At 37.8% G+C, this 14,387-nt stretch overlaps 1 protein-coding gene across 8 annotated transcripts in view; it reads left to right on the top strand.

Moving 5' to 3' along the window:
- The window catches only part of Musk (muscle associated receptor tyrosine kinase), a 96,584-nt gene that overhangs the window by 22,408 nt on the left and 59,789 nt on the right, over nucleotides 1-14,387 (top strand). For 5 of the 8 annotated variants that reach the window (XM_031377491.1, XM_031377492.1, XM_031377494.1 and 2 more), the window contains exon 6: nucleotides 6,000-6,029. The exons of the other annotated variants lie outside the window; for them this stretch is intronic. In XM_031377491.1, coding sequence (XP_031233351.1) covers nucleotides 6,000-6,029 — 30 coding nt within the window. The remainder of the gene's footprint in view (nucleotides 1-5,999; nucleotides 6,030-14,387) is intronic. 8 annotated transcript variants of the gene reach the window in all.

Here is a 14,387-nt window from a genome sequence, read left to right on the forward strand (position 1 = left end):
GGAGAGTGGAAAGATTTTAAAATAGCCATTGGGTGGGAATGATGACTCAGAAGGAAACATGGGATTGTGGAGCAACTTGAAGGCTTTAGCAGAGAACAGGATCATGACTATGGAAGGAGAGGCCGCCCCGCATGGCCGAATCACACCCCTCCCCAACTACCTGAATTTTGATCTACTCTACAGCTACATGTTTAGAAAAAGAATGTTTACATTATGTTTAAAGGCAAGACATGAGTATTGGAATCTTGCCAGAAAGGAAAATAGGGCAAAAGAGAATATTGCCAAAGAGAGTAAAGCAATGAGTCCCAGACTCTTGATCCATGAAATTCATGTAGCATAGCATCCAGACACTGAATCTAGAAGGGTTGAAACCTGGATTTAAACCTTATAGCAGCAGCAATAGGACAGACATGATACTATGAAAGCCTTCCTACTACAAAGGCTTAGAAATTGAGGATGCATTACACAATTCACGGGCATACAATGCGTGAATCCAGACACTAGAAATGATTAGACATGAGCAACGTTGTCAGCAAGCTTCCAAGTATGTTTCCTGCTGCTCTGAGGCAATGGGTGATGTCCTCATTTTCATTTCCCCGTTTTAAGGTCCATAAAGATGAGGAGACAAGGTTTTGGACTCCATGAGAAGTAAAGGAAAGCACCGAGACCCTTGCTTAGGGCTGAGAAACATAGTGATCACAAGAGAAGCCAGGAAAATTCATGTGCACACACATATAGGCACGGTCACACGCACACACGTGCACAGATACACACACGTACATATGCAGACAGAGGCACACACATACACTCACAGGCATACATACACACACAGATGTAGGCACACAGATACACACATACACAGACACACACATACAGATGCAGACACAGACAGAGGCACACACATACACACACAGGCATGAACACACACAGGCATAGGCACACACACACATGCACAGACACACACATACAGATGCAAATGCAGACAGACACACACACACACACACACATAGATGCAGACACAGACAGAGGCACACACATACATAGGCACATATACACACAGACAAACACATAGGTAAAAACTTGTCTGTCTTTACCTGAATTCCAATTATAAGGGAATAAAAAAAAAAGTCTTCTGAGTGTCAGAAGTGTGCCACATTGAATTTATGGCAGGATTTTTGCTAACACCAGTAGAGCTTGCCTCTGTGACTGGAGTTTGGTAGTGGTCACTGCCACATATGTAAAAAAATAAAAACAAAAATAAAAAATAAATTAAAATAATAAAAAATAAATTAAAAATAATAAAAAATTAAAAAATTAAAAAGTTAAAAAATAAAAATAAAAAAATAAATAAATAAAAATAAAATAAAAATAAAAAAGTCTTCTTAGAAGCATATGTTTAACACTCAGAACACAGAGATATGATATTAAATTGATAGAGTTGGGGAATCACTGCTAAGAGAAATTAACATAAAGAGTCAGTTCTAAGTGAAAAGTTTAACAAGAAAAAAATATGCGATATGCCTTACTCAGGGGGCACAGTATTTTGATGGATAAAAACACAGGAAAGATGAGCTTACACCATGAACTGTAGCTGTCTAGGAAGGAACGCTCCTGAGTTCACATCCACACAGTATACAAAGGAATCCAGCAAGCAGAATAGCATAGTAGGGGACACAAACATGCTCAGAGCATTAAATACACAAAAGGAGAAATAGAAACAAAAAGGATGTTTCCCATTTAGCAGTCCAGCCTAGAGGAAAGGGGCTCCTAAGGCCCCACCCCCACTGCTTAGCTATTGGCTGTCTATAGCTGTTGGAGAGAGACAGACACTCTCCTTTTGGGGAATGGTCTTGTCTCCTTGGATGGCCCCACAGCTATGCAAATAAGGGCATCCCCGATTGAACTCTTTGTGAGATAAAAAGAAAGTAAATGAGCAAGAAGTCGTGAAGTTAGGAGTAGGGGCGGATATGAGCAAGGTATATTGTATACATGTGTGAAATTTTCAAAGGATAAATTAAAATGCACTTTAGGAAAATGGAAGGCAATTTTGAAAAAATGATTTTAATAAATGAAAATATATAATGGATGAAACAGAAATCTGGTGGATGCATAGTAATCTAGTGGACAGAGGGGTCATTTACTCATTAAAGAGACCACTTTAGAATTCAGTGCAGCTACATTGAAAAAGGTGGAAAAGATGAAATGAGTTCAGAAATTATGAAAAATATACTAACAGAACATCTAAAAAACCTATAAGAAGAAGAACCAGAACTCAAGAACATGACCAAGAATGACTTCCAGAACACATGCCAGAATTGATGGGGGACTTAAACCCCCAAGTAGGTCAAAACAAACAAACAAACATCAAACAACAGAAAAATCAAGTCCTAATCAGTCAACAGGGTCAACTTTATCCAGACCCATCATAATAAAACAACAAGAACTAGATGTTAATCAAAATGTTGAAGGAAAGGCAGCTTACTTACATACAAAGAGTAACACACTGAATGGGCAAGCAATAACTTTCAATTTACCTCACAATTTGGGATAGGTTAGTAGTGGTCTTTTAGTGGGAAAAACCCCTTTAAGATATATTTAGATTCATCTCAATAATTCATACATTGACATTATCTAAGTAAAAATGTATATAAGTATATATTTGAGATTAGCTGTTATAATGTTGTACATAATAGCAGCAAATAAAAGTTATAATGTATATCGATAAAAAAGAGAGAATGAAATTCTACCCAGTCATTAAAAAAGTGAAACAGATTTGTACGTATAAGAATATCCTTCATCTTTCCCTTTTCTAAAATACAAATAAGACCATCATTAACATCTTAGGTTGCTGTGAGCATTGCTTAACACGGGCACATAGTGAAAAACACAATTATTTTTAGGCTTTATTGTTTTTCTTCTTTAATAAGTCCTTCATAAGGATTACCATGTGCTTGAAAAATATCAGTGAATTGCCTATATAATAAGTTCACAAGTGAAAAAGTAAGTTAAATGCCATCTCATAAGATATAAGTTTGAGTGAATGTGAATCAATGCTAAGAGCCCACATCTTTGTTTATAGAATTAAGGGAAGTGAGTTATAGTATACAATTTAAATCACTATACACTTTTTGAACCTTTGTAAAGAGACTTTTATAATGAGCAAGTTATATAACATGTTCATGCTTTGGGAAATTACATCTTCCATAGACTGTATTGCTCTGAATCGGCATCATGAACCTGCCCATTCAGCCATGCGATGTTTTATGCTTTTCTAGAACAAACTCAAGGATAGGGAAAGTTTAGTCAAAAGCCCTTGGTCTAGCCCACAGGTTGACTAGGTACTCATGGTTCTTGCTTCAGTTGAAGCACATGGAGAGGTGAGGACCTGGGCGAGCCAAGTATGAGATTCTGCTCATCCCTCCATGAAGAAAATCAGTCTATAAAGACACCCTGCATTAGTTCTGCAGAGAGAGTAAACAGAACTTCCTAGATCGTGCAGGTGAGGGGGACACAGGATAGGCACATGCATGGGCTCTCTGTGCATTGGGTTCATTTACTTACTGACAAGCAGACACCTGAGGTTTCTGTTAGGATTCTCCAGGGGCCTGGAGACTTCAGAATAAGCACTGCGTTTGGGTTCTGATCTTTCTATGAATGCATTCCAGCTCCATTGGATACTGACGTATAGAAAAAAGGGAAACAAATGTAAGTTCTCATAAAAAAAAGTAGAATGCTGTACTGGGTCAAACCACAGACTCATTGGTTTCCTTCACTGCATACTTCAGTGGAGTATAGAATAGACCTTCTGGGTGCTAAAGGATGTTAAACCTGGGCTGTGTCTTTCAGCCCTTAGCTGCGATTATTACTTAACTATCTCCTCATATGAGAATTGATATGCAGCTATCACAAAGACTTATGCTAGCCATACTAGCTTATAAGGCTGCCTTCTTTTAGACTAGAAATGATTTTTTTCCTTGTCATTGCTTATTTTAATGAAGCCCCATAGAAGCCAGAATCCTATTTTCCCCCAGTAAAATGATTCCATGTAATGTTTTTCTCCTCAAAAATTGTTATCTCTATATTATTTTTGTTAGGTTAAAATCAGAGACACAGTGACTTTCCAGTGCTATGTAGTAGGATATTTTTTCCCTCTGGAGAAAGTCCTGCCTGTCTGTCTAATTAGCTCCACATTTAACTAGGATATGGCTCATATCCAAGGAGTGAGCCAAAGAATTTCCTTGTATGTTTGAAAGGTTTTTGAGTAGCTAGGGGGCAAATGTTCAGTGACTCAGAGAGATGAGAGCAGCAAGTGCAATATGAATGGTAAGGCTTCTTAAAAGTCATCTGATCACTGGAGACAATGCTACAGTGCAAGATTGAATTTCTGCTCCTATTATCTTTTTTAAACATTTATTTTTTTATTTTATGAGTACCTCTATGTGCTTAAGTATATGTATGTACATTGCAGGTAAGGATGGATTTAAGAAGAGAGTGTCCAATCCCCAGAACTGGAGTTAAAATCAGTTGAGAGGCACCTGTCCTGGGTGCTAGAAACTGAACCCAGGTCCCCTGCAAGAGCCTCAAGTGGTCTCCTCCCCTGAGCCATCTCTCCAGCCACTTTCCCCCTATTCTTAACCAGTGGCATAATTCTATTATATATATATATATTTCACCAATAGTAATTAATCTTACAGAATTGAAATGGTTTTGGTATAATTATGTATTTTTTTCATTTTGTGGTTTGTGTGTGTATGTGTGTGTGTTCATATGGATCTTTAATATAAGATTTTTTTATTACTGGGAAAGATCCAATGAACACTGTTTGTGTTTGTTTGTTTGTTTCTATTTGTTTTTGTTTTTTCTTTCTTTAAGTTTTTGACTTAACCATGGGTAACCAGATTTATTTACATGGCTCTGAATATAGAATATAGATCTTATGTAAACACTAAATTCCCATGAGTCCTATTAGATGAAGAAAGCCAAAATGAGTGGAGAGTCATCAAGACCCAATTAAATTAGATGAATGTTGAACATGCCAAGGTCCCTGATGATTGCATTAGCTGTTATGACCTGGCTCGCTGTTGGCATCTTAAGCTACAGAGAAATAAAGGTTGGACAGAAGGGAAGCTGGAACTGCCTGAGCATCCCAGAGACCTCATGTGTGAAGTCTTGATAGCTATACAAAAGGGGCCGATGAAGCCAGAGCAGCAGGAAGCAGCAGGAGTGTGGACAGAGTCCTTCTAGGTAGACACTGCTATATGCCTCTCTAATGTTTATCTCCTGTTTCCACAAGGCTTTGAAAAACAGCATCTTATCTCAACATGAATGGGAATGTTGGCAGCTAGGAGAGAAAGCAAGCAGTGTGGAAATTTTAAGTGGCTCCAGGACATGGACCTCTGTTGCTAGTCAGGGCACCAGAGGGCTGCCGATAGTTTTCCTGCAGTCTAAAAGGCTGTACTTGCGTTCCCTTAGAGCTGGCCAAGTCTATTTAGAAACTTGTCTCCTCAAGATCTTTTGCAAGCAAAAGTAGATCATCCTAAATTAAGCAACAATGTCTGTCTGTCTGTCTGCCTATATATCTATTTACCTTTTTCTGTCTATCTATCTATCTATATCTATCTATCTAGTTCTATCTACTTTATCTATCTATCTATCATCTGTCTGTCTATCTACTTACCTATCAATCAATCTATCTACCTACCTACCTATCTATCTATCTATCTATCTATCTATATCTATCTATCTATCTATCTATTGTCTGTCTGTCTATGTCATCTACATACAGACTTATCTACCAGCCCACCAGTCTCTTGATCATCATGTTTCTGAAGTTGATGTCAACAAACATACATATAATAAATAGTGTTTTTACAACATTAGACTTCCACCTGCCCCCTCTGTTGGCAATCAGATTTTCTTGTTGCATCTACAAGAGTAGAAGCAATTGTGTAATGTTTATACCACATTTGATTTGTTTTTTTCCTTTGTTTATGCTACAGCTCTTAATATGACAAATGCCACAGAGAGAGGTATTTAATCCCATGCGTGCTGTGTCTCAATGATTGCAGTTTTAATAGACGTGCAGTGGTCCTGTTCTGGGCATCAGCTCTACTTGTTTGATGCCACTAACAGGTTTGGTTTGCTGTCATGAGTAAAACATGCATTTTAAAATCAAACAAAAGAAAGCCTCTGATACCCCTAGGGGCGATCTTTGGCAAAATTAAATCTGCATGATTTGATAGGTGCATGCTCCAGAAGAGTTTGACCTACTGATTTGGACATTATGCTGTGATTGTCAAAAGTTCTATAAACCTTAGGGAAGAATGCCTCAATGGTCCCTTCCTTGTAGACTTGTCACTAAAGGCTCCAAGGAAAGGAAGGTAGTACATTAAAAATTACAATACTGAACCAATAACCAAGAGAGTCAGAGAACAGTTAGGCCCTTTCAGTCTGAACTGCTGAAGGAAATGGTGTTGGAAACAAGTACATGATTTCATTCAGTGTTTATGTATTTATTAATTATTTAAAATGAAAAAATCATTGTGAACAGAAATTAATAGACTTTAGTTGGAGACTAATGTTAAAACTTTAACTTAATTTTCTGTGTATTAAAATGAGACTCGTAGGTTCAAATACACATTTACAGTCTAGGAAACTTTAATAAAATAATATACTCAAAGATGTATTTATACTCCAAGTTTTAATTGATAGGAAAAAAAACTACTCTGTCTTTTTTGGGCTTAAATTTAAATTGTAAATTGAAAATGTATATATTTGGATGCAAAGAAACCATGGGAAGTCTTTTAAATTCTATGATAAACAGGGGTTCCAATAATTTTACCTTTATTTACTTTCCTTAGATATCAAATGTGTAGTTTTGAGATTTGAATTAGTATGTTGCCTTCATGACTGATAGTCTATGGCAGGCATGATTCTTGGAGGGAACAAACTGTTCTGGCTAATAACCCAGGCTCCAGATTGTCATAGAAACTGAGCAGGCTCCAGAGTCTTGGGTAGACGTTCTGAGTTTAAAGCCTAAGTCATTCACTTGCTGCTTCAGTGGTGGCACACACCTTTAATCCCAGCACTTGGGAGGCAGAGGCAGGCGGATTTCTGAGTTTGAGGCCAGCCTGGTCTACAAAGTGAGTTCCAGGACAGCCAGGGCTACACAGAGAAACCCTGTCTCGAAAAACAAAACAAAACAACAAATTACAGAAGTGTACAGATTAGGATAACACTCATAAGAACAGCTGCTATGAACACATCAGATAGACAATGTCTTCAGTGTGACTTACAGGGCTAATGGACTATTTTGTGTAACTAGGAACAATTTAAGAATTTGCAAAGATAGTTAACTGTCCATTTCATGTATCAACTTCATCTTTGAGGCAGAAACAATACAATCCATGAGCACCAAAATGTAAATTTTAATTTAAAACAGAGATCACACCTTTTATCCCAAGAAGGCAGAGGCAGGCAGATCTCTAAGTTTGAGGCCAGCCATCCTTTAGAATTCCAGAACAGCTAGGGCTACACAGAAAAACATGAGAGAGAAAGAGAAAGAGAGAGAGAGAGAGAGAGAGAGAGAGAGAGAGAGAGAGAGATCATTTTTATTAGCTTTGAGTCTATCGGAATCATTAACTATACTTTGCATCTGAAGTAGGAACTGTAAGAAATTAGTTCAAACCTTTTATTTGCAGATAATGAAATGACACCAGGGTTAACAACAGGATGAGGTGGTCTTGGGTTTTCACATCACCTTCTACTACCCATTTGTGATTCCTTCCTTTCTGTCTGCGTAAGTTCCATAGATCTGTCCTCAGAGAGTTGCACACTAATTGGCAGGTCCTGTGTATTAATCCTGAAGGTCCTACTTACTAGCTACACAGTTTGAATAACTGACTTGGCCCTTGAAAGTCTATTTCTTCATGTGTTTAAAAAAAGGGGGAGCAGGGGTGGGGAGCAGAAATCACTGAGAGCCCAGAGCCCTTCAGATGGAACAAGTACACAGTGTCCGCGTGGCAGCGTCTCCATAAATCCTAGCTGTGTTCAGGATTCTTGTCTGCTGTGAGCATTGTTATAAAGCTGATGACTTCTATCCAGAGGAGGCTTCTGGCGAGGTTTCTCATATTTCATAAACAGAATGTCAACATTCCCAACTGCTCATCTGGGTTCCAAAGAACATAAATCCACCCTCAATCAGCGTCGCCTTGCACCTGCATGCCTGCTGCTTGTTAGAGATTATAGCTTCGCTTTGGTCCCACGGTGGTGAGTGCTGTCAGAAAGCTTATCGAAGGAGGTGTATGAAATAGGAACAGGTTTTTAGTAGCAAACTGGAAAGGAGCTATTTGGGGACAACCTGTCTGGAAAAGAAAAAAAAGTAAATAACACCAAAATAAAAACAACTTGTCTTTCATGAGGTTATATAATTTTTATTCCTATAAAATGTAGATACTTGCCCAAAGGTCTTGCTCGAAATATTAATTTTTCTATCACTTTGTGTTCCAAGTAAATTTCAAGTGAGAAGCTGTTTTAAAACTTTAGCTTTAAAGGGTATGAAGAGTTTTCTGTGACAAAATCGTGTGTGAGAGCCCTGTCTAGTAGGATCTCATATGTCTCCTCATCTTGCCCTGTTTCCCTTCCTTCCTGAAATGTATCTCCAAACAGTACTTGAAACTTAGTTTTGTCTATTAGGTTGAATGGATCAAAAAGAGTCTTATTATTCCATGGCTGGACCCAACACAAAATTAGTAAGGAGGAACTAGCTAGAAAGAGGATTCAGTGGCTGAAAGCACTTGCTGTTCTTGGAGAGAAGTGGAGTCTGGTCCCAGTACCCACATGAGATGGCTAATAACCACCTATACCTCCAGCTCCAGGGGGTCCAGCACCCTCTTCTGGCTTCCATGGTCACCTGAAGGTGATTTAAGAGCTACATTTTGAGAAGTTCTTACTTGAAGATGTCTACTTAGAATGTCATTATTCCTTATGAATCTTAAAAGTCTAAGTAGATAGGTTATCCACAAGCAGTAAGAAATAAATGCCATTATAATTTTAAATTGTTACACTTGTTTGGTGCCTGCTATGATTAATGTAATGGGGCAGCTTACAAAAACATGAAAAATTAAGATTTGTATCAACTTTCTATTACTATAAGAAAATGTTCAAGACAAATATCTTTTTTGTAACTGATTTAAGTTTTATTGCATTATGATGAGAAAAGATACATAATTTCAATTTATCTGAATTTGTTAACATTTAAAAACATATTTTAAATAAATAGAATTATATTACATTCTTCTTTCCCTTTTGTACCCCAGCTCCTCCCAGAGACCCTTCCTTCAATACCTTTTATTTTTTTATTTTGTTATATTCTTTAAAATTTATAAAATATTGTAACAATAAAATTATTATAAAAGTTGTTTAATATAAAACTACAATCAATTGAAGTCTTATGTAGATACTTGTCTACAGCAACACTGAAAATACATACATTTTTCTCAATATAAATTTTAAATAACTCCAAACATATTAACTGTATATTGTAAAATAATACATTGCTACTAGTTTTTTTTTAAAATGAACATAAATAAAGTCTTTTTGTTTGTTTTGTTTTTAGTAGTGCTTAAAATCTTGGCTCTTACTGTGGTACAAGCCCAAAATAAGAACAATTTTTAGACATTGGATTTCATTGAAATGAGGCTGTACTTCAATGACTCTCACGTCACCAAAGGATTTTACCTCCATAGTAGCTAAGCTAAGAATTGATAGTTCTGCTGCACCAAGGAATGAATTGTAGGCATGATTTTTGGATAAAGATTTCCTGCTATGGTCAAAGTTATTTGACTTGAGTGATTGTCTTCATTCTCAGCCCACAGAGAATAGGTTACATTCATTTAAGAAATAGTGTGTGTATTAAGATGGTCTATCCATAAAGTCATTCACCAACTGTTTCAATGAACAATGGTTCTGCTTAGAGGTGCCACAAACATTAGGTGAGGGTAAGAATCTGGTTCATTGGCTGTGATGATTTTGAAAAGCATTCATCTTAGAGAAAGAGTAACTTATAAAGTCCTTTTCTTCAAAATTGATAAAATAGCTACAAACATCAAGCAAAGAACTCAGTGTCACTCTTTGTTGTTCTCTTAAAAGCCACCTCCCAAGTTAATTGTCTACATTTCTCTTGGCTTTATAAATAGCTTTGAAATATGTAAGCTGTTCTGAAAACCATAGTATAATGTAAAAAACATCAAATAAGCAATCCTACTAATAAAGAGGCTGAGATAGGAGAAGCATGATTTCAAGACCATTACAAGACACTGTCATGTACAAATAAGCAGAAAATGTATAGGGGTTATACAAATTGGACCTATTTCTCCAATTACCGAATTAGAGAGACCACTGGATGATAACCAACAAATTTTTAATTTCTTATACGTTTGAATTTCAATTGATTAGGATATGTGGGTAATATTAATTTTCATATTAAGAGATATTAAGAAAAAGTAATTGTTATTTCCTATTGCTTTTGTTGGAAGAGGTGCAATTAGGTTTGTGTGGGTTTGTTGAAAGATTACTTCCTTGTTTCTTCTAGGGTGTAGTTTTACTTCTTATGTTGGGGTTTTCCATCTATTATCCATTGTAGGGCTGGATTTGTGGAAAGATATTGTGTAAATTTGGTTTTGTCATGGAATATCTTGTTTTCTCCACCTATGGTAATTGAGAGTTTTGCTGGTTATAGTAGCCAGGGCTGACATTTGTGTTCTCTTAGGGTTTGTATGACATATGCCTAGGATCTTCTAGCTTTCATAGTCTCTGGTGAGAAGTCTGGTGTAATTCTGATAGGCCTGCCTTTATAAGTTACTTGACCTTTTTCCTTACTGCTTTTAAAATTCTTTCTTTGTTTAGTGCATTTGGTGTTTTCATTATTATGTGATGGGAGGAATTTCTTTTCTGGTCCAGTCTATTTGGAGTTCTGTAGTCTTCTTGTATGTTTATGGGCATCTCTTTCTTTAGGTTAGGGACGGTTTCTTGTATAATTTTGTTGAAGCTATTTACTGACCCTTTAAGTTGGAGGTCTTCACTCTCTTCTATACCAGTTATCTTTAGGTTTGGTTTTCTCATTGTGTCCTGGATTTCCTGGATGTTTTGGGTTAGGAGCTTTTTGCTTTTTGCATGTTCTTTGACTGTTGTGTCAATGTTTTCTATGCCCCTGAGATTCTCTCCTCTATCTCTTGTATTCTGTTGGTGATGCTTGCATCTATGGCTCCTGATTTCTTTCCTAGGTTTTTTAACTCCAGGATTGTCTCCCTTTGTGATTTCTTTATTGTTTCTAGTTCCATTTTTAGATCCTGGATGGTTTTGTTCATTTCCTTCATCTGTTTGATTGTGTTTTTCTATAGTTCTTTAAGGGATTTTTGTGTTTCCTCTTTAAGGTCTTCTAGCTATTTACCTGTGTTCTCCTGTATTTCTTTGACAAAGTTATTTATGTCCTTCATAAAGTCCTGTATCATGAGTCCTGTATCCTGTATCTATTATCATGAGAAGTGATTTTAAATCTGAATCTTGCTTTTCTGGTGTGTTGATGTGTCCAGGACTTGTTATAGGAGAATTGGGTTCTGATGATGCTAAGTAACCTTAGTTTCTGTTTCTTATTTTCTTATGTTTGCCTTCCACCATCTGGTTATCTCTCCTTGCTACCCGCCCTGGCTAAATCTGCCTGGGGCCTGTCCTTCCTGTGATCTTGGTTGTGTCAGAACTCCTTAGAGTCAAGCTGTCTCTGTGATCCTGTGATTTTGGGATCTTGTGATCCTGGTCCCGTTAGAGCACCTGGAAGGAGAGCTTCCTCTAGGTATTATGGGACTCACTACAGAGTTTGTGCCCAAGGTTTTCTCAGGGTACCAGCCCAGATAGACTAGAAGGAACCCATGCCACTGGGCTGGTGGAATTCCTGCATGTCTGGGTCCCTCTGGTCCCAGTTACTCCTGGTGATGGGACAGACATTGTGTCCTCCTCACCTCTGTTCCTATGATCCTGGGTGTGTTAGAATGCCTGGAAGTAGAGCTTCCTCTGGGTGTTATGGGACTTGCTGCAGAGTTTGCACCCAAGGTCTGCTCAGGGCACTGGCCCAGACAGACTGGAAGGAACCTGTGTCACTGGACTGGCAGAGTTCCCCAAGACAACTATCTTAAAGGGAGAGAAGGTTTTTTTTGACTAGGACTTTCAGAGGATTTCGTCATGGTCAGTTGGCCTAGTCCTGGCCTTGACACTAGGGCAGTGGTTCTCAACCTTCCTAATGTCGTGACTGTCTAATACAGTTCATCAAGGTTTGGTGACCCCCAACCATAAAATTATTTTCATTGCTACTTCATAATTGTAATTTTGCTACTATTGTGAATCATAATGCAAATATCTGTGTTTCCAATGGTCGTAGATGACTCCTGTGAAAGGGTCATTCATTCCCGAAGGTAGTCATGACCCACAGGTTGAGAATCACTGGTCTAGAGCAACACAATACATCATGTAGGGAGTGTATAAGAAAGACTTCTGTTTACTTGATAGTGGCCAGAAAGCAAAGAGTGAAACAGGAAGGGCTGGGTTCTATATCTTCTTCAAGAGTGTGTTTGAGTGACCTAAATTCTTCTCATCAAACTCCACCTCAAAAAGCTTCATCGTTTCCTAACAGCACCACAGACTGGTGACCCTCACAGCAATGGGCCATCAGGAGACATTCAAAATCCAACCTATGATAAGTTGTTTCATGTCTTGAATATTTCCAAACATAGTGAAAAGTCTTGGAAAATTCAGAGCATCAGAAAGGTGGAACCCATCAGAGTTCTGTCTAATGAAGAGCCGTTCATTGTGTGGCTCACACCTTTGTGAGAGACGAAAGAAGATGGACTTTGGTGGGGTGGGGATTGTAAGTCTATCATGTGCACAGAGAGCCCAATCCTGACTCACACTCAGAGCATAACAAGAAGGGAGAGTGTGTGGCAGCATCTGTTAATGGTACCTCTGCAGCCACGATGACCTGCAACTTGACTCAGGCTCTTGCTAAGGTTCTTTTTTATTCCATTCTGTCTCAAATGCATTTGTTAAGTGATGGAAATCTAAAGCTTGGAAGCATGTGGTCCTATTGGACACTCAGCATCCCTCCTAAAATAACCACAGATGTTACCAGTTCACGCCATTTAACAAACCAGAATACTGTGGTGGTATTTCAGACTAAAGTTAGGATTGCTGGACTCCTATTTTTTTTCCAGCTAAAAGTTCTAAATACAGGAAAATAATTGATTTTTGGACTCTTAGAATTCGGACATCTTCCTGAGCTTCAGATAAAAAGAAAATTTGATGGATATCCTAAAATTTTGTTTATACCTGCTATGACTATACAGGATTAGGAGAAGTTGGATGGATAGCACATGGAACTTCCTCCTGTTTGCTTGGCTTTTGCAAACTGAAAATTCTTTCAGATACAAAAGGTTTAGAATAGTAGCCAGGGGAGGATTTCTCCTCTAGTAACTAAGAGGTTCATTGTCTCTTCCCATCAGAATTGAAGATGATTTTCTTCTTTGAAAGAGTACATTGGAACTGGAGCCCAACTTTTTATAGGCTTATGGTTAAAATGAGATGTTTGCAGGACCAATTTAGTAAAAGAAAAATTCTTTTTTTCATCATTTCCCTATGCACACATAAACATGAGCATAAAACAAGCTCTACTTTGATTAACTGGGTAAATATTTTTCTCATACTTAGTAGTCAGCAGTCCTTACGTATGAACTAGAAAAATGTTATCATCTTAAAGGCCATGTCCTTAAAGGACACGTCCTCTATGCCAACTGCAATAGAGCGTCTTGGTCTTATGGAGGTGGGAAGGTCTCTTTGAGGATTTGGAGCAGAGTGTCATGGTGAGGATGGTGTACTTTGGTTCCACTTCCTCCATGGATGGAGGCCCAGTGGGGACTGCCTCATGTATGTTCCTTCCCTGCTTCAAGAGAGACGGAAAAGTAAACAGTGGCCACATACCAGGATCTTCTTCCTTTTCTTTGCTTTAGCTACCAAAAGTCAAAAAGAGAATCCAGGCTCTATTTTTTTTTTTAAGGTTTGTTATTATTTCCAGATTTTATTTTAATGATTGAATACCAAGATAGGAATCTATTGAGAAATCTATGGAGCCCCAGCATGATTCCTCTTCAACCCTCTTGTGTTCAATTAATGAAAAAATAAATTAATAAAATCTAGGAAAAATGACCCCTTGGGCTGCTGGTAGCATTTGTCTACTAACAGGTATCCCTAATTCAATGGTTCTTGGGAAATACAATTCTAAAAGAGATTCAAATAACTTACAGAGATTTACATACAGGGCTTAGCACCAATGGCTACAGGACCAA

This window comes from Mastomys coucha, unplaced genomic scaffold (assembly GCF_008632895.1).
Source record: "Mastomys coucha isolate ucsf_1 unplaced genomic scaffold, UCSF_Mcou_1 pScaffold18, whole genome shotgun sequence".
Lineage (NCBI taxonomy): Eukaryota > Metazoa > Chordata > Mammalia > Rodentia > Muridae > Mastomys > Mastomys coucha.